Source organism: Carettochelys insculpta, chromosome 4, assembly GCF_033958435.1.
Source record: "Carettochelys insculpta isolate YL-2023 chromosome 4, ASM3395843v1, whole genome shotgun sequence".
NCBI lineage: Eukaryota > Metazoa > Chordata > Testudines > Carettochelyidae > Carettochelys > Carettochelys insculpta.
This window is the reverse complement of record NC_134140.1, coordinates 20079630-20099814: the sequence shown is the minus strand read 5'-3', so window position 1 is coordinate 20099814 and position 20185 is coordinate 20079630. Positions and strand designations below refer to the sequence as shown.

Sequence of the window (20185 nt, the reverse complement as noted above, 5' to 3'; positions counted from 1 at the left end):
CACTTCATCTGCTTCTGGTCTTGGAAATCTGCAGGGCCAGGTATAAATAAGCCAGAGCAAGGGTGGGGATAACAAGGTTAGCTTAGTCAGCAAGGTTGAGGCTTACTACCAGCAGTTGATCTGGAGGTGTGAACACCAAGGGAGGGGAAGCTGCTTTTGTATTTAGCCAGCCATTCAGTCTTTGTTTAAGCCTGAGCTGAGGGTGTCGAATTTGCAGATGAATTGTAGCTCAGAAATTTCTCTTTGGAGTCTGGTCCTGAAATTTCCTTGCTGTAGGATAGGTACTTTTAAGTCTGCTACTGTGTGGCCTGGGAGATTAAAGTGCTCTCCTACGGGTTTTTGTATAGTGCCATTTCTGATATCTGATTTTGTGCATTTATTCTTTTACGTAGAGACTGTCCAGTTTGTCCAATGTATATAGCAGAGGGGCATTGCTGGCACATGATGGCATAAATTATATTGGTAGATGTGCAGCTGAATGAACCCACGGTGGTGTGGCTGATCTGGTTAGGTTCCGTAATGGTGTTGCTGGTGTAGATATGTGGGCAGAGCTGGCAACGAGGTTTGTTGCATGGATGGGTCCCTGAGTTAGAGTGACTGTGGTGCGGTGTACAGTTGCTGGTTAGGATTTGCTTCAGGTTGGCAGGTTGTCTGTGGGCAAGGACTGGTCTGCCTCCCAAGGCCTGTGGAAGTGGGGCATCCTTGTCCAGGATGGGTTGTAAATCCATGATGATGCGCTGTGGAGGTTTTAGCCGAGGACTGTAGGTGATGGCTAGTGGTGTTCTGTTGGTTTCTCTCTTGGGCTTGTCCTGTAGTAAGAGGCTTCATGGCACACGTCTGCCTCTGTTGATCTGTTTTTTCACTTCCTCAGGTGGGTACTGCAGTTTCAAGAATGCTTGGTAGAGATCCTGTAGGTGTTTGTCTCTGTCAGAGGGGTTGGAGCAAATGTGGTTATATCTTAGTGCTTGGCTGTAGACCATGGATCGTGTGGTGTGTCTGGGATGGAAGCTGGAGCCATGAAGGTAGGCGTAGCGGTCAGTGGGTTTATGGTACAGGGTGGTATTGATGTGGCCATTGTGTATTAGCACCGTGGATCTCCTGTGTGGACTGTTCCAGGCTGAGGTTGACGTTATTGTGAAGTGTGACTTTAGAATGTTGAGTAGCTGCTATTCAAGGTGTCTGAATTTCATTAGTGGAGGAAGAGAATCCAAAGACCATGGGTTGGTCTACTCTAGAAGATTAATTGGAATTTAGGTGACTTAGGTCAAATTTGTAATGAATCAGGCCTCACTACAGGGGCCATTACATTGATTTTAAGGGCTCCTAAATTCAGCTTTTGTACTCCTACTTCTTACAATGAGTAACACTAAATTCAACCTTGCATGGATGTCCTTTGGGTAGTGGAGACGAACATTGTGAAATTCAACATTCTTGGCCTCCTAGAGGTGTCCCACAGTGTTCTAATGTGATCACTCTGGCCATTGCTTTCAGTTCCATTTCATAACCTTGGTTTGCTTCCTTTGTTTTATGGTACGCCTCCCTGAGCTCCTTAATTTTTATGTGGCACTGCTCGGCACCCCAGTGTATCCTTTTTCCTCCATGCCCTATGATATCTTGGTGTATATGTCTGCATTTCTTTTGCTGTTCTGTAGTTTTCCCAGTACAGACTCATTACCACAAACAGCAATGAAGTCCTGAATCTCCTGAACACTCTATGCTGTAGTTTGTCTGTGACCCTGGGAATCCGTGCCTGAGGTATGCTGCCAGCCACACTGGCCAAACAGGAAATGAAATTCATATTTTCCTGGGCTGCCTCCTGGACACCTGGTCATATTGGTCATATTCCTGGTCACACTGGGGCACTGTGGGACACCTCCAAGAGGCAAAGAATGTTGAATTTCACAATGCTGCATCTGCACTACCCTAAGATTGACCATGCAAGGTCATTACTCCTTGGCTATGTCTACACGAGCACAAATCTGCAAAATGGCCATGCAAATGGCCATTTTGAAGATTACTAATGAGGTGCTGAAATGCATATTCGGTGCCTCATTAGCATGCCACCAGCCGCAGCTATTCGAAATTGCCACATTTTGCTGCCGCTTGGCTCATCCAAACAGGGGTCCTTTTCGAAAGCAGACAGGAATAAGGGGATTTCAAAGTTGGTGGGGTCCTTTCAAAAAGGACCCCCATCTAGACAAGCTGCACAGCAGCAAAACACGGCAATTTCGAAGAGCCATGGCCAGCAGCATGCTAATGAGGTGCTGAATATGCATTTCAGTGCCTTATTAGTAATCTTTGAAATGGCCATTTGCATGGCCATTTCAAATATTTGTGCTAGTGTAGACATGGCCCTTGTGAAAAGCAGTACAAACGTTTACCTTAGGAGTCCTTAAAGTCAATGAAATGGACCACATAGTATGCTACGCACATATCCATAGTTTCAAGACTTAGTCCTTCCCTAGGCATGGATGTCGCTTGATTCTCCGGGCCTGTCTCCCTACCTCCTTACAGGTCCTTCCAGAAACTCTTCTATGGCCACAACAGGAATGGCTATTCTTTCCAATTAAAAAAAAAATACTCTGTTTTTATTGGCTTTCTTGGGCTCCTCCCAACTCACTTCCCGGTTCCCTAAGCATTGTCTATGGTTTTAACCCATACACGTAAGAAGAGTTAACAACTACTGCGCTAACAATGGCTGGAGCATCCAGAAAATGGTCATATTCCCTGTCCCCCATTCACCACAGATAGCTTTTAGTATTCTTCCTTAGGGATCACTGAGTGTCAGACCTTACTTCCAAAAACCTACTTTGTTGATCATTTACATAGAAGACAGGGACTGCTTTACAAAATTTTACATTGTGCTGCACAGATAGTGTAAGTATTCATACTGAACCTAAGTTTTTTTTTTAAAGTTTGTGCAAATTATTTATGCTACAGTGTAAGACTGTATAGTTCTCCAGGTCTAAGGGAGCCAATGAGCAGAGAGAAGTCCAGAAAGCAACAACACTATTTTGGGGTTTTGACTAATGTAACATTTTCTCGGGTTTCTTTTATGTGCAGTTATATTTTGAGGGTACTGCAGAAGAATGAGATTGGTTTTGAACCAGAGAGCTTTATGAGACTAACATCTCTAAGAAGCACTTGCTTCAATTTCTATCTTATTTATTATATTGCTTAAGAAAGCAGAGGGCTCAACCTCAAGCAAGATCATACAAGATTCAAGAATTTTTATCAGAAAAAAAGATTAAACAGGAATACAACAAACAGGTAGAGCTCAATTTCTTTCATGTTAAATTCATTTTTTTCCCACAAAATAGATTCAAGTCCTAATCAAGTCTCGACAGCTTTTTATTTAGCCATGATATAAATGGTCCAACCATCGGCCCTATTGAAAGAGCAGCACTACAGAAATGAGTTTGGCTCAAAATTTCTAGCTTACTTCTCATAGTCATCTCAGAAACCACCACAATTCAACACAAAGATGTCCCTGTAGATTTGGGTGGAAAAGAATTTAAGAATGGGCATACTGTGTCAGAGCATAGCTTAGTTCATCGTTCATCTAGCTTAGTATTCTTTCTTCCGACAATGGCGAATGACAAGAGCTTCAGAGGAGTCAACAGAACAGGGCAATTTATAAAAAAAATGACCCAACCCCTGTCCTGGCTGGTCAAGATTTAGAGATACCCAGAGCATGGAGTTTCAACTATGACCACCATGGCTAACAGCCACTGATGGAGCTGTTCTTTAAGAATGTATCGTTCTTTTTGGACCCTATCATATTTTAGCCCTTCACAACCATATCCTTGGAAATGATTTCTATAAGCTGCCTGTGCATTGCATGAAGTAGTACTTCATTTTTTTTGTTTGTTCATTTTAAATCTGTTAGGTATTAATTTCATTGATTGATCCCTGGTTCTTATGGGGTTTTTTTGTTTTGTTTTGTTTTTTTTACTTTCTCACTGCCACTCATGATTTTATAGACCTCTATTATATCAGTCCTTATTCATTTCTTTTCTAAGTCAAACAGTCGAAGTCTGTCCTGAATGAATGCCTGTAAAGGGTTAAACCCAGAGAGAGCAGTTTCTCTGCTGGCAAGCAGCCAGATGAGCCAATAGTAGAGAGAAGGGGAGTTTTTGAATTGAAGCAGTTACCTGCTGAGAAGACTTTTCTTATTCAAGGACAGAGACACAGAGCTTTGTCAGCCTGAGCCATTTTAAGAAATTCAGCAAACATCCTGACTTCAAGAAAATCTGGACATACAGATATGTAAGGAGAAAGGAAATGTTTAATCAGACGTGAATAGGTTATTTTTTACTTTGGGTTTGATGCAGTTCTTGTCAGGCTACCTGATGTACCCCTGTTCATTGTAACTTTTAAACTGAATCCTGGGGAAGTAGATCTGTGCTTAAATTTACTCTTTGTTAAGTTGCTCTGTAACACCTAGCAGCCAAATACTAAAGGTAAAGAAAAAGACTCCAGCTACTCATATTTCTTTTCAACAGGGGCTTAGTCAACTTAATTTAATTTGAATGTTTGTCCTATATAATGCTGATGACTTATTGCCACTGAAGTCACTTGAATATGAGTAATTTTACCAGGCAACCTGTATACAGCATAGGGAAATATGGCCATCCTATTCTTTGCTGTCATTTCAATCAGTCTGACTGTAAAGTTAGGCTTACCACCCTGTAATTGGCAGGACTGCACATTTTTTTGTTTTTGTTTTAAATTCACCATTATCATAGTTACCCTCTAATCACCAGGCACAGAAAGCTGATATAAATAATAGAGTACCTATCACAGTTAGTAGTTTTGCAATTACATATATAACCTGCTTCAGAACTCTTCAGAGAATACATTTTATATCTGGGTGATTTATTGTCATTTAATTTAAAACTTCTGTTCAGCAACTAATGCAAGCCACTGCAATTATTAACCACTTCCATAAATTGTCCTTCCTCTCAAATTACTTAAAAAGGGAAATGGAAACAAATGCTGTTTATGCAAAATTTTCATATCACTTCTTAATTAACCAAGACACACACAAGCACAGATATAGATAGTAGAACAGTATAACAACAAATTATTAGTATTGTTGTAATAAACTACTAACCCAGTATGGAAGAAATATCAATAGTTGAAGTCTATTAAAGAACAGAAGCTGAAGTACTCTCAAATTAGAAGTAATATTAGGGGAATAAGGATGATTTTGTAGTGAAGCCACAAGTATGAAAGATTCAGATTTTATCCCTGACTCTGTCATTGACTCCCTATAATACCTTGGACAAGTCATTTGACAGTTGCATATCTCAATGTCTTCCCCTTTTCCAACATTTTTTTCTATGGGGAAAAGAGGACTGAGCCTCCATTTTTATAATCATACGCACAAGCCCAGGCTATGCTAGCTGCTTCAAAGAACAAATAAAGGAGGTAAGGTCCTTGATGCATAGTGTTTACTGAGTTTAACCTCACTCATTGCAGCACATCTAACATACTGTAGAAGTTAATGACATACACAGGCATTAGCAAGTAAATCACATGGTTATTCAGTTATGATATGTGCACATCTTATAAGGTTTACTTAATTTAATAAAACGAGTCTTGGGGGAGACAGAGCCTGGGTTAGGGAGGCTACCATGGATTATAGGAGATACTGGTGGATTCCATGGGTGCTAACAGCTTTGAAGCAAGAAAAATCAAGTTTAATTCTGTATGCAAACATGCAGAGTTGACACATTTCAAGGCATGCATTATTACAGTTACAACTTACCTATAAACAATTCTCTCTCTGTGTAAGTCCTCCAAGCCACAGCTGAGCTCTGCAGCATAGAAAACAGCCCTTTCTTCATCAAAGCCAGGATTTCCCATGTTGTAAATGTGAAACTTCAAATCCCCTCCATTCATAATGGTTAATACTAAACATAGGGCATCCTTAGTCTCATAGGTGTAGGCTAAACTAACCTAAAGACAAAAAAATACTTGCTGATTCATACATGACCCCCAATTTCATCCCTCTTTCAAATTCAGTCAGAAAATAATACAAGTAGGCAATAGGTTAACACTGCTAATTTGTTTTGGACACCCATTTTAATCCTCCAGAGAGCATGGGGAAAACCCACAAATCACCACCATTGTTAACTTCAGGGCAAAAAAAGAGTCCACACTGATTATCAGGCATGATCAAAACTGAAGTGTGATTAAAACTTGTATAGAAGAGTGGCTTATGTTCCCTGCAATGCCAACCAGACACTGCATCACTTATTAGCCATGTCCTTCAATTGTCAGACTACAAAGATGAAGATAATAACTTGCACACGGAGTACCTTTCCATGAACACTTAGAAATGAGTAATCACTGTTCATAAAAAGCGAGCCTTAGAAAAGCACAGAGTGGCTGTAAATTATCCAAGGTCAGGGAGAATCAATGACACACCAAGGCATATAATCCAGAATGCTCCACTTCAAGTTCCTTACTCTAGCCCGGTGGCCACCACATGGCCCACAGGCCAGAATATGGCCCACAGAGCCTTTTCATCTGGTGCCATTTTGATAGCTGGCTGTGGGGTGCAGGGTTAGCAACCTGCAGATTTAGAGCCACGTGTGGCTCTTTAAGGAGCGATTTGCAGCTTCAGACGCTGCTGCCTGACTCTTCCTCTGGCTCCCTGCCCTTCTTTGCTGAAATAATGGAACTCAATTTAATTGGTTTAATGGCCAGTAGGGCAGGATCTGGATGGTAAAATGAATTAAATTGATCCCATTATTTCAACACAGCAGGGCAGGAAGCCACCCGTGCTGTACGTGGGGAAAGAGAGAAGGCAGCAGACCAGTGAAGGTGCAACAAGGGGCAGCAGTGGCAGTGCACAGAGCTCCTGTGTGAGGTAAGGGGGCAGTTTAGGACTGAGAGGGTTTAAGCCTAGGAAGTGGGGGAACAGTTTGGGGCTGAGAGGAGTTAAGGGGATGGGTGGGTTTAGGGCTATTTTGTGTTCAGCCCCGGAACATATAAACAATTGACATGTGGCCGCCAATGAAAAAAAGGTTGACAACTTCTGCTCTAGTCACTCAACTAGTCTATTTCCTTTTTTTGATACCAGCATCTTCTACCAGTGAAATGAAGAACTGCATTAAACCAAGCATAATATCTACTCTAATTGGTTGGCTGGAAGTAAGTATTCAGCAGCAGGGTTTGCAGAGAGTTGAAAAGGCTGTAGGGGGCCATAGCAGGTAGAGGAGACATACAAAATAAGAACAAAAAGTCAAGAAAAGTAGCTCATCAGAACAGCCAAAAGGAGCCTGTATAGCATTATGCATACAAAATACACCTCAAAATGTTTGACTAAATTCAGAACAAACAGAAACGCAGATCGTACATTGTCCAAGAACTGAAGTACGAACAATATAGTAAATAAAAGTGAAACACTCAACCATGATGCCAGTCCAAAAACTCACGGTTTGTCTATACTACAATTAACAACTAGCACCTGGCCTGTGCCTGCTGACTCAGACTCACGGAGTTTGTGCTGCAAGGCTGGAGCCCAAGCTCTAGAACTCTGCAAGGTGAGAGTGTCCCAGAGTCTGGGCTCCAGTCTGTACCCCACAGTCTGCATAAAATGAAACAGCACTGCCGCTCAAGCCTTGCAGTCCGGAGGCAACTGGCACAAATCAGCTGCAGGTGTCACGCCCATCACAGAAGTGAGAAAGGAAGCCTAATACTTGTGGCAAGATTGTGAAAGATGCAAAGCTAGAGAGACATCCTGTGGCTATTTCTAGAGTAGACTATAATTCTCACTGAGGGTGGTATTCACAATGACCATATGGAGATATACATCTCATACAACTAGAAGGGACCTTGGAAGATCATTGAGTCCAGTCTCCTGCATTCTTAGCAGGACCAAGCACCATGTATGACATTTTTTTTTAAATCTACTTGCCTCACACCACTAAATGGCCTCCTCAAGGATTGAGCTCACAACCCTGGGTTAGCAGGCTGATGCTCAAGCCACTGCGCTATCCCCTCCCCCTTAGTAAATGCTCTACAAACATTTGTTCTGGTAAACAGAACAGAGTGACTCACCCTACAACTCTGATGGCCTTGATTAACATTTACAAAAGTTTTCAACAATTTGAGTTAAATGACAGTTGATTAACTTGCTTTATCAAAGCAAAATGTCTAGTCTAGATATCCCATGTGTGTAGCAAGTCTATATTTAAAAATACAGAAGGCAATTTTAAACTTGATCCTATTCAATGAACCTGTGCAGTGGCAATTTTCCTATTAAAACTGCATCTCATTCATATTCCTAATCCTGTAGGATGTGTTGATATCACTGCAGGTGTGTCTACACATGTGCCTGAGGCAGTTAAGAACATGGTGATGAGGCACTGATATGAATATGCAGCACCTCATTAGCATAACAGTGGCCACATGTGATTTGAGAGTCCTGCGTTTGGAATGCATGCCGCCTGTGTAGACTGGGGCCTTTTGAAAGGACCACCCGACTTTGAAAACCCCTTCTCCCTAAAACCAAATAAGAAGAAGGGGCTTTCGAAGTCAGGGGGTCCTTTCGAAAGGCTGCAGTCTACACGTGTGGCATGCATTCCAAAAGCAGCACTTTCAAATTGCATGTGGCCACCGTTATGCTAATGAGGAGCTGCATATTCATGTCAGCGCTTCATTAGCATCTTCTGAACTGCCTCATTAACATGCCTCCTCCAAAAGGAGGGGGCATGTGTAGACACAGCCTGCATGTTTGGGGAATTCAGCAATTCCGTATGTCTCAAGGTGCACAAGGTGGAAGATTGTTTCTGACATGAAGCAAATAACTTTGAAAGGTCTTGCTACACAAAGACTTGGGAAATAAGGCGAGTAGATATCAGAAGTACAGATGACAATTAAAAAAAAAGCAGTCCTTTAGCACTTTAAAGACCTACAATATTATTTATTACATGATGAGCTTTCATGGGAGAGACCCACTTCAGATCTGGAAAATTCTGAGGTACAGATGCAACAGAAAAACTAAGTGAGAACCAAGTTGCAGCCTGATGATCATATTACAGCCCTATCTGTAAGTAGAGCTGACACGTGGTACAGCCACATGATTAAAAATAGGGTATCAAATAGGGGCAAAAGTCAAATGCAGAGTCAAACATATTAAATTAAAACCGCACTACTATTCCCACCAGAGAAATGCAACTCCCAAATGAAATTAAGCCTGAACTCCCTTCTAATTCCCATATAAATCCCATGTGAGAGAGATTCAATATTACACATTTTCCCAGAGACAGACAAAATGACCACCTTATCAATATTTCAGCAGATTCTATATTGACAAATTCTGCCATGCATAAGTTAGTCTTTAGAGTTAACTGGCCTTCATTTCAAAGGACTTGAACATTTTCGCTTTTATAACTAGCCACATGCTCATTACCACAAACAGATGGGATTAGCATTGACCACAGAACAGGAAGCGAGTCAATTTGATTAACAGATTAAAGACAGAGGGAACATTCTGATTATCCAGTCTGCTCTCTGGCATAAAAAATGCTGAAGAATTTTTCTACCCAACTCTTGTATCACGCCCGATAACATCTGTTCAAGAAATTGCATACCTTTTAGAAAGGCATATTTATTCCTGTCAAAAGACAGAGTCTTGCACATCACTTCATTAATTGTTACCACAGTAAATGATACTCACTTAAAATTTTGCACCTTATCTCTTGTCTGAAGTTGTCGAGCATCAGTTTCCCATCATTCTATACCTCGTCAACTAAATTAAAAAGAAATTTCCTGATATATATTTTAAATGTGATCAAGTCACCTTTGCACTGGAGCACCGCATATTTTCTTGCATATCTAAACTGATTGAACTTCTTTAATCTCTCATTAGAAGGCTCCTTTTCTGAATTTTTACTAACATTCTTTTAAAAAGTATTGAAACCAGACTGGACATGATGTTCTGGTAATCAGAGGGGACACTTTTTTTTTTTTTGAAAACTGGATTTGCTTAAAAAAAAATGAAGTAGTGTTTTAAAAAACAAAGTTGTTTAAAATTATATTTGAACATACTTGAACTTGCTATAACCTATTCAAATAAAAATATACTGCATTAATGAGCACTTCTCAAAATGTTAATGAATTAAAAGATAGCAATTTTTAGTTTTATATAGCATCAGAGAAAATCTCTTAATTCTGAGGTCAACTCAACTTTTATGGATGTCACATCATACACTATATTTAATAAGAATCTATATTATGTTCAATCTTTACAATGGGAGTGAATCCAGATATTCACACTTTTTCCAAATGCAAGTTCTTTCAGTTTCTGTTGTGTAGAAAAGATTTTGCCTTAATTATTTTTTGTTTCAATTTAACTAGGAGGTGCAGAGAGAAAATTTTCCTCATTTGGAATAATTCCTTTGAAGTCAAGTAAACAACTGAGAGATAATGAAGCACAAAAGCTTGTTTTTGTCTTCCAACCTGTAAATAAAAGCAAGGCCAGAAAGGATATAATCTATTAGTTCTAAAAACTTGATGAATATGGGTCCAAATTTTTGAAGAGCTATTTAGGTACCTAATGGACTTTTCAAAATGTTCCTGAACAAATTAAGTGCCTAACTCCCACAGATTTCAATAGAAGTTAGGCATATCCCCCAGTTTAAGCCCTTTCGAACATCCACTATGCATCTAAATACCTTTGAAATAGAGCCTATAGTGATCAGAAACAGTCAATTCCGTAACTGCAGTTAATATTTCATTTACTACAACAGAGATGGCCAAATGATAGCTTGGGAGCCACAAACAACTCATTTACAATCAACATGCTGCTCAGGGAGTCCCTCAGGCTCTGCATTCTTAACCTACCATATTTGGTGGTGGGGAGCTTGGGACATCTTCCTTGCAACAAGGCAGGGGCTTCTGGCCAGTGGAGAGGGATTGTCAGGCCTACACCTGCCAGGGCTCAGGGCTTCAGCAAAAGCAGTGAGCCCCACCAGGCACCTCTGCAGGGCAGAAGCCCTGAGCCCTGGCAGGTGCACTGGAGCGCTCAAACTTCTGAAGATTGTTATATGTGGCTAAGAGGGTCAGTAAGTTTGGCCACTCCTGTAATAAAAGTGAATATTAAAAGTAAAAACATGTTTTGATATTTTCCCTTAGGAATTTGAACATATTTAAGGTATTTTTAATATCTAGACATATTTATGTAGGGGACTTTTAACACACAGCAGCAGGTGCACGAGACAGTTAATGCCTAGCACTTTGGAGCATTGTAGATTTATACCCCATCTTGCTGCACACTAACTGTTCACCTAGACATAAAAAACAGAAGCAAACCACACTTAAATGCTGGCTCTGTGCAAACCAATTTTCCCTTTTGGACACAAATTATCTAGTTAAAAAGAAAGGTGTCATTCACTATTATAACTTAATAAAAATGAAAACAATATACCAATTAAGAATTTGCATACATGTATGCAAGCTATATCATTTTTAAATACCTGTGCATAAATATAAAGCAAGATTCACAAAAGCACTTAGGCTCCTAGAGAAAGAATCACAGGAATAAGATCAAGATCTAGAGCCCTAGACATAAATGTGTATCTGCATCTGTATCTGCAAAAAGGAGCCAAGGATATCCACATTGACATCCATGGATGTGGATACTTGCAGATAAAAAGTGGATATCCGCAAATTTGCAGTGTTCTAGACACAAAGTTTGAATCTGAATCGGCATCCATATTCACAAAAAAGAGCTGCACATATCTGCATCCACAAATGCAGATACCCACTGATTTGTAGGACTTTATTGCAATCCACAAAGCCAGAATTAGGTATCATAAGAACATAAGGATGGCCATACTGGGTGAGACCAAAGGTCCATCTAGCCCAGTAGCCTGTCTGCCAACAGTACCCAATACCAGGTGCCCTATAGGAAGTGGACCAAACAGGTAGCAATCAAGCTAGCTTTCTCCTGCCATCCGTCTCCAGCTTCTGACAAACAGAGGATAGGGACACCATTCTTTACGCATCCTGGTTAATAGCCATTAACAGACCTAACCTCCATGAATTTATCTAGCTCTTTTTTAAACCCTGTTATAGTCCTAGCTTTCACAGCCTCCTCTGGCAAGGAGTTCCATGGGTTGACTGTGCACTGTGTGAAGAAAAACTTCCTTTTATCTGTTTTAAACCTGCTGCCCATTCATTTCATTTGGTGTCCTCTAGCTCTGGTATTATGGTAACAGGTAAATAATTTTTCCTTGTTGATTTTCTCCACAACACATCCAGGCTTCCAATACAATGAATGAGGAACGAAGTGCCTTAAACAAGGGTTGTCCCTAAAACAGTGCAGGGCCCAAGGTGAAAGTGACAAATACCTCTCTTCTGAGACCTCCGTGCCAGCCAACTGCATGTGGACAAGCACAATCACCCCAATTCACCATACCCTAGTGATGGCTCTGCCTTAGATTATGATTCACAAGTCAGCCTCCTCAGGCCGACTGGAGAGCTGTCTGTGCTAGCCAAGCGGAGACACTGGTGGGAGGGGTGTGGGCTAAGCCCTGTACCTTTCAAAGAGAAGTCACGGCTATAGGATGGCACTTGTCTCTGATTCTCAGCTGTCAACCCTCTCCTGAAGGGAAGCACCTACAGCATTTTTTTCAAGAAGCCCTAGGGAAGCCGTTAGAGGAAAAAGAGGACTACCTTCCTTATAACTTTTAGTCCAAGCTGGGACATAGAAGAGCTCCAGTTCAAATCACCTTTACATCTGAGGAGATGGGATCTGAATGAGCATCTGCCATCTCTCAAGTGAGTGCCCGGGACTATAGGATATTCTCATCCTCAGTCTCTCCTGTTGAAGCTCTTGTATATTGGATACACAACTGAATAATAACTGGACTAGCCACAGGGAAATAAAAAGCACCAGAGTGAGACTGACTCAACAGCCTGGATGAGTATTCTATCCATCGAAGGGTAACAATCCTCCCACTCATTGAATTAGGCCGAGGTCTTTGAGGTACTGTGCACAAAGTGATAGTCCTATTTTTTTCTTTTGGGGCTGGGAAGGAATATTTTCCTCACACTGCCAGACTGGGGAGAAAAAAAAATAAAAACCAGTATGCCTGGGCTACTTCCCCCACAGTTAGTTAGGGATTCAGTGGGATAGATAAGAAGGTTATGTCAAGATGTCACTGCTTAGCAGGCAGCAGGTGTCCAGGGTTGGTATCATTCCACAATGGGTCCAATTAACTGATAAACCAGAGTTGGAAAAGATTTAAGGAAGATCTTACTTAAAGAAGTCTGCAAATGAGGATTGGGGCTTCTAGCATCTAACACACTGGGGGAACCTCTCCCTGTTTTTCCAGACTCCTTAATGTTCATATGAGGAGCAGAAAACAGGATCTCAACAAGAGTCCAGGACTACATTGGGAAAGGGGAGTCCCAAAAAGATGGTGTAATGGGGTAAACACCCCACTACTGCAAGGAAAGGGTTAATGCAGGCTGGAGGGAGCCTGTGCAGCACCCTCGACGAATAAGAAAAGGGCTTAGAATTAGACAATAGAAGGGCAGCTTGCTGGGGCAGCCCTGCATTTAAGTTGCTGCCCCAGCAGAGCTTGGTCAGTTGGGTCCTAGCCAGGAAAGGGGCAGGACCAGCTCCCAGAAATAGCCAGCCACCTTAGATAAGGCAGTGCTGGGCAGGCTAACAGGAGCTTGGAGAAGGCTCCAGCCTGACTCCTGCCAGACTGCTATAGACCAAAAGGTGAAGGGGAAGTGGTCCAGGGAGAAAGGCAGCAGAGGGAAGACTGGAATATGGGAAGGCCAGGCTTAATATAGGATCCCTGGGCCAGGACTTAGAATAGAGTCCCTTGCTTCCCCACTTGCACCACACCAACTGTGACCAATATGGTTTGTGGCTTGCACCTGAGGTAGGGTGTTAGGCAGAAGCTACCTCTGGCCACACTAGTAAGTGCACTGGCCCAGTACTACTGAGACCCCCAGGAGGCGGCAAGAGAACTAGGAGAGAAGGCACTGTCAGAGAGCAATGTCCTGACAGGGATGCTGCAATCTAGAGAATGAAACAGGTCCAGAGAATTTATTGTGTGGAGAGTGTGGGCAGTGGACAACACACCAGCCAGAGGGGGGCACTTTGCTGGAGATTAGACTAATTCCCTAAGCAACCAGCAGGAGAGACCACAGTGGTGAGTTTACCCATGACAGATGCAAATAGAGGAAAGACTGAAGGCCTGAATTATATGATTTGAGGATATGATGGGTAATCCCAGATAAATTAGTACAGCTGCTAACACAATTAACCTCCACTGCATCATCATCCTGAGTACCCAGAATAAAGAGAAAGTTATTTTGCTGAAGAAAAGTTTAAAGTAGCATAAATGGGGAAAAAAATTTAATTTAATCAAGGTTTCTTGCTTTCTAATTAAAATTATTATTAAAATTGATTATTTAAAAACAAACGGATTTAAATCAATCTACCCTGCCAATAATGGTCTCAGTCATGTCTCCTAACATCGTAATACAGCCTCCCAACTTCAACTTGACGTATGAATCCAAGGATCACATCTACACCTTTAACAGCCGCAACACACAGAGAGTTAGAGTAAGATTATGTTTATCCTTTTGAAGTGATGCTGTGCAATTAAATTCCCTTTAGACCTTTAAAAAAATTTATACAGGGAAGGGTTTTATTGGACTTTCTATAAATAAAGTTTCAGCTTTAATATCCAGTACAGCCTTACAACTTATAATTGTGGAAAAATGATTGTAGATTGTGAGCTTTGTCTTCACAGACAGAAACACATTATCCTTTATGAAAGAATCTATTTATGGCTTAAGGTACTAATGAGACTTCTTTGACCAGCATGGTTACCCTTCTTTAGCTACCAGAATTTTATGGTTGTTGAGAATAAATTTCACCTTCTCTTTTATGCAGAATCTATAAATGCAAAAACTTAAAAGCTCATGCTTTAACACACTCTGGCTGTGCCTACACTACAAAAATAATTTCGGCACACACCCTACATCAAAGCTAAACTTTGAAGTAGGGTGCTACTCCATTCCTGGGAATGGAGTAAGGACTTCGAAGTAAGGGAGCCCAACTTCAAAGTTAACTTTGAAGTAAGGGAAAATGTGTACAGACTCTGTGGCTAAGTCTACACTAGCCCAAATCTTCGAAATGCCCATGCAAATGAAATGCATATTCAGTGCCTCATTAGGATGCCGCCGGCCATGGCTCTTCGAAATTGCTGCTTTCTGCTGCCGCGCAGCTCGTCCAGACAGGGGTCCTTTTCGAAAGGATAGGAAATAAGAGGATTTCGAAGTTCCTGGGGTCGTTTCGAAAAGGACCCCCATCTGGACGAAGCATACCGCAGCGAAAAGCAGCAATTTGAAGAGCTGTGGCCAGCAAAATGCTAATGAGGTGATCAATATGCATTTCAGCACCTCATTAGTAATCTTCGAAGATTTGGGCTAGTTTAGATATGGCTTGTCTCTGACATAAAATACACATAAGCTGTGTCTACACATGCAAAAAACTTCAAAATAAATGTCCCTTTTTCGAAAGAGCGGGAGCAGCGTCCACACGTGTAAACCCGTCTTTCAAAAGAAAATCAAAAGAATGGGGCGCACACTTCAAAATATGAACCCCAATCCCATATCAGGAAGATCGCTCCCTTTCGAAATAATAAATCGAAAGGGTACACATGTAGACGCTCCACAGTCCACTCTTTCGAAATACAGGTCTGCCACGGCGCTGATCAGCTGGAGCGAGGGGCTGCTCCAGCCAGCAGTAGCGGGGCTCTATGGTCCCTGTGTTCGGCTACCTTAAAGCCGCATGCACACAGGAAACCCGTGGCAGGAAGCTGAGAGCGTGCTAGGAGCAGCCTGCACATGCACTCCATGCTCCAGCACCCGCATGACAAGCAGCCAGCCCCCCCCGCGACACCCACGCCCCACCCCCACAAGGCTCCCAGGGGGAGAAAAAAAAAGGGGCTCCCTCTTGGACAGAGCGGGAGCTCCGGGACCTCCTTGGCCTCTGGCAGGACGAGGAGGTCCTGTGTCACATGGGCGTTAAGCGGCACAATGCCGCAGCTTTCGGCCACCTGGCAGTGAGCCTCCACACAAGGGGCCACCCAGAGCGTACCATGGAGCAGGTACACTCCAAAGTAAAAGAACTGCACCAGGGATATATCTGGGCCAGGGACCAGGCCGGACGCTCCGGGGCAGGACCAGTGACATTCCCCTTCCACAGGGAACTACGGAGGATCCTGGGGCCCCAGGAGAGTTCACCCCCCCATGGCTTTCCTGGACACCTCTGGGGAGGAGCTGCAGCCGGAGGAGGAGGAGCAGCAGCCTGGATCGGGGACCCAGGAGGACGAGGGGACCATGGACTGGTCGAGCGAGGAGGGGGAGCTGACCATTGTGATCGCCTCCCACTCCTCCAGCCGGGCGACTGAGGGCCGAACATCTCTGGACGTCGCCGGGGGACCCTCAGGTACCCCCACCTACTCCACCAGGTGGGGGCAATGCAACGGCTAGGTCCCGCACACGGAACCGATGGTCCCAGGCCACACACAGGCCAGCCCCCATGTGTGATGCAGCACCCTGCGGTGCCACACCAGTGAGGCCCAGCACCTGCCCCCAGTGGACAGTGCCGTAAGCTGCACAGGGGTGGCAGCCAGTCAGTGCCAGACAGTGCCCAGGGCCCCACGCACTGCAGGCCGGGAAGGGCCACCTGCAGGAGAGACCCCTGGAATCACACCCAGGCTGGGAGGCCCAGTCCCGAGGGTGGGGGGGCCGGTCAGTGCTCCCTAGAGGGGTCAGTGTTCCTTGGGGGGGGTGGGGGCAGGGGCCCCTGGGGGGGCCTCAGGCGGGTAGGCCACAGCCAGGTCCCCTCTGTCCGGGGCACACTACTGACATGCTCTCCTCCTCTCCACACAGCCGCACCATCCATGGGCCAGGAGAGCCCCGCGCCATCCCTCGTCCCGGAGAGCTCACCCACAGCCATCGGAGGTGTCCGGACTCCACCCCAGGCAGCGTGCCATCGGGGCTGTGGCTGGAGGGCCCCGCAGAGGGCCAAGGAAGACCCAGCCACCCAGCACCAGGCTGAGGAGCACTTCCAGCTTGCCCAGGCCGACATGGAATGGCAGAGGGCGGCATGGGATAGACTGCTGGACACCCTTGAGGGCACTGGCCACGCTGTGTGGGAGCACGCAGCCACTATGGCCCGCTTCCTGGCATCTCCCCCTGCTGGCCCTGCCCCCTCTGCCCCCACCAGGCCCCCAGGGGAGGGGGAGGGGGAGGGGCTCCAGGGGCTGACGGGGTTTGCAGCCTACCACCCCTGACCCGGAATGAGCACCTTGCCCCCCTCCAAGTTAGGTTCCCCCCATCCCCCTCCAAGTTAGGTTCTCCCCTGTACATATTATTCCAAACACCCAAATTATATAAACGTTTCTTTATTAGTCAGCACTCCATGCTGTGCTCCTCGGTGGCTGGTGGATGTGTGGGTGTGGGTGTGGTGCTGGTGGGGGTGGCAGGGATGGTGGGTGACGGATGTGCATGGGATGTGCGCGTGCGTGCAGGTCACAGCTGGCCATGGGCAAAGGCCTGCCTGAGGGCCTCTCAAATGTGGTGGCCGTCCCGGTGGGCCTGGCGGATGAGGGCGGCGCCTGGCTGCTCACATACAGTGCCAGCCGGAGGACCCACCCCCAGGGACGTAGGCGTCCCCCTTTCCCTCCACAATGTTGTGGAAGAGACAACAGGCGCCCACCACCTGAGGCATGTTGGGGTCCCTGACCTCCAGCTGGGTGAGAAGACACCTCCATCGCCACTTTAGACACCCGAAGGCCGGCTCCACCACGTTGCGGGCGTGGTTGAGGCGCTTATTGAACACCTCCCAGATGGGGTCGAGGTGTCCCGTGTAGGGCCGGCCTCATGAGCCACGGCTGCAGGGGGTACACCGTATCTGCCACCATGCAGAGCCGCATGGTGATGTCCTCTGCCACATGCCGGCCCCCATGCAGCGACAGAGGCTGGAGTTCCAGAAGACCCGGGCATCGTGGGTGTGGCCGGCCCAACCCATGCAGAGGTCGGTGAACCGGCCCCTCGCATCCACCAGAGCCTGCAGCACCACCGAATGGTAGCCCTGCCTGTTCACGTACTGGCCGGCTCTGTGTGGCGGGGCACGGATGGGGATGTGTGTGTGCTGTCCAAAGCACCCACGCAGTTCGGGAAGCCCAGGTCCTGGAAGCTGGTGACAGTGTTGTCCACATCCCCCAGGCAGATGACCCTATGGAGCAGCATCACGTTGATGGCCCTGATGACCTGCAGAGGGGGGAAGGGGGACACGTGCTCTAGTGCAGGTGTGGTGGCCGTTGCCCCCCCACCTCAGGCCCATTTTGCCACCCTCCCGTCTGGCCCCTGGCCCATGCAGCCCCTGCCCCCTACCCTCCAGCCCCTGCCCCATCCAGCCCCTTGCAGGGGAGGGTTCCCCTTGCCCCAGTCCCCCCGCCCACCCGTCCTCACCTTACCTCCATAAGTACAGCCCCAACGGTGGCCTTGCCCACCCCGAACTGCTGTCCCATGGAGAGATAGGAGTCCGGGGTGGCCAGCTTCCAGATGGCAATCACGACCCATTTCTCCAGGGTGAGGGCTGGCCGCATGCAGGTGTCCTGGTGTCGGAGAGCGGGGGCGAGCCAGTGGCAGATCTCCTGAAAGGTCTGCCTCAACATGTGGAAGTTTTGCAGCCACCTGTCCTCACCCCACTCCCCCAGCACCACGCGCTCCCACCAGTCGGTGGCTGCTGGGGTGGGTCCAGAGGCTTTGGGGCACCCGGTGGTGCCCCAGTGGGGGGAGCCCCGTGGCCCCAGGGGAACTTGCAGCCACCCGATGAGCTCGGGTGCAGCTGCAGCAAGGGTGCACAGTACTGCCAGCAGGGCATCCATGATGAGGGCATCCTCCTGCAGGAGCTGTCCTTTGGCCTCCATGGTGGGCATGAGTGGGCTCTGCTGGGCTGGTACAGGCTGGGCAGCACTCGGCTCATGCGGAGGGGAGGGCAGAGGGAAGAGCCCTTTGAAGGAGGCGGCTGGCTGTGGCCACGGAAGGGCTTGTTGGCCATGGGACCCCGTCCGCGGAGTTTCCTGCTTCCCTTCTTTCGAAAGAGAGCTTGGAGCCGTGTGAACGCTCTCTTTCGAAAGACCTCGACAGCACTTCAAAAGAGCAGATCGGAACACCGATCTGAAAAATGGCAGCGGGTGCTCTCTTTCGATAGCCACTTTTTCAAAAGCCGAACTTCGATTTTTGCCATTTCGAAAGGGCGCTTATGTGTAGACACAGCTATATTGTTGGATTTCACCTAAACATTCACCTGTAGCTAATTTTTAGAGTATCATTTATTTTTATAGTTTAATTGCTATTTATTTCTTTGCCACAGATGTTCCTTGAGTATTTTAGGCCATCACATGAGTTATTTAGTGATCCGGTCTGTAAGTTGGTCAAAAGTTATTGGGAAATATCCTGGTGAAAATGCTGAGACATGGAAATATTTTTCCATTAAAAACCATCAGTATTTGTACTTTTTATTTTAAACCTGACATAGCTTTTCAGTCCATGTCTCTTGTCCCTCCAACTTTATTGAAAACCCTTTCTGATGATATTAAAATTGCTATATAGAGCAACTAGTTTTCTTGATTCTTTTAGCATGTATATGGCATAGTGATGATGAAGGTGAATGAAATATCTATAAATATAAAAATATATACACTTAAAAACTTATCAGAAAAATTAGTGATCCTATATACCTTAGAGAATTCTAGTTCTCACTAGTTCGTTTTCATTGACATCCTGACTGGATTTCCAAGTAGTCTGTGCTTGAGCTCTGCAATTCTCCATTATGACATTTCATTATCCATCCACTTACCATACTATTCATTCACACCAAAGAGTCTGACGAAAATCAAAAAGATCCAACCTCAAAAGGACCCGATATGCATTGATATTAGTCCTACTGTACATATACTTTAATTCATATGAATAATCCCCTCATGAAAGTAGCAATCAGAAGTAGCAAGTATAGATTTGGAGAGAAATGTAGGGCAATAAGACTAAGCAGAACATTACTAAATTGAGCAGCCATATTAGCAACCCCTGACTACTGCAAAATTAGGATCACATTCATTGTTCA

At 45.1% G+C, this 20185-nt stretch overlaps 1 protein-coding gene across 1 annotated transcript in view; it reads right to left on the bottom strand.

Annotated features, from left to right (window-relative positions):
• The window catches only part of GRK4 (G protein-coupled receptor kinase 4), a 94400-nt gene that overhangs the window by 18980 nt on the left and 55235 nt on the right, over positions 1–20185 (bottom strand). The window contains exon 9 of the mRNA XM_074991708.1: positions 5774–5964. Coding sequence (XP_074847809.1) covers positions 5774–5964 — 191 coding nt within the window. The remainder of the gene's footprint in view (positions 1–5773; positions 5965–20185) is intronic.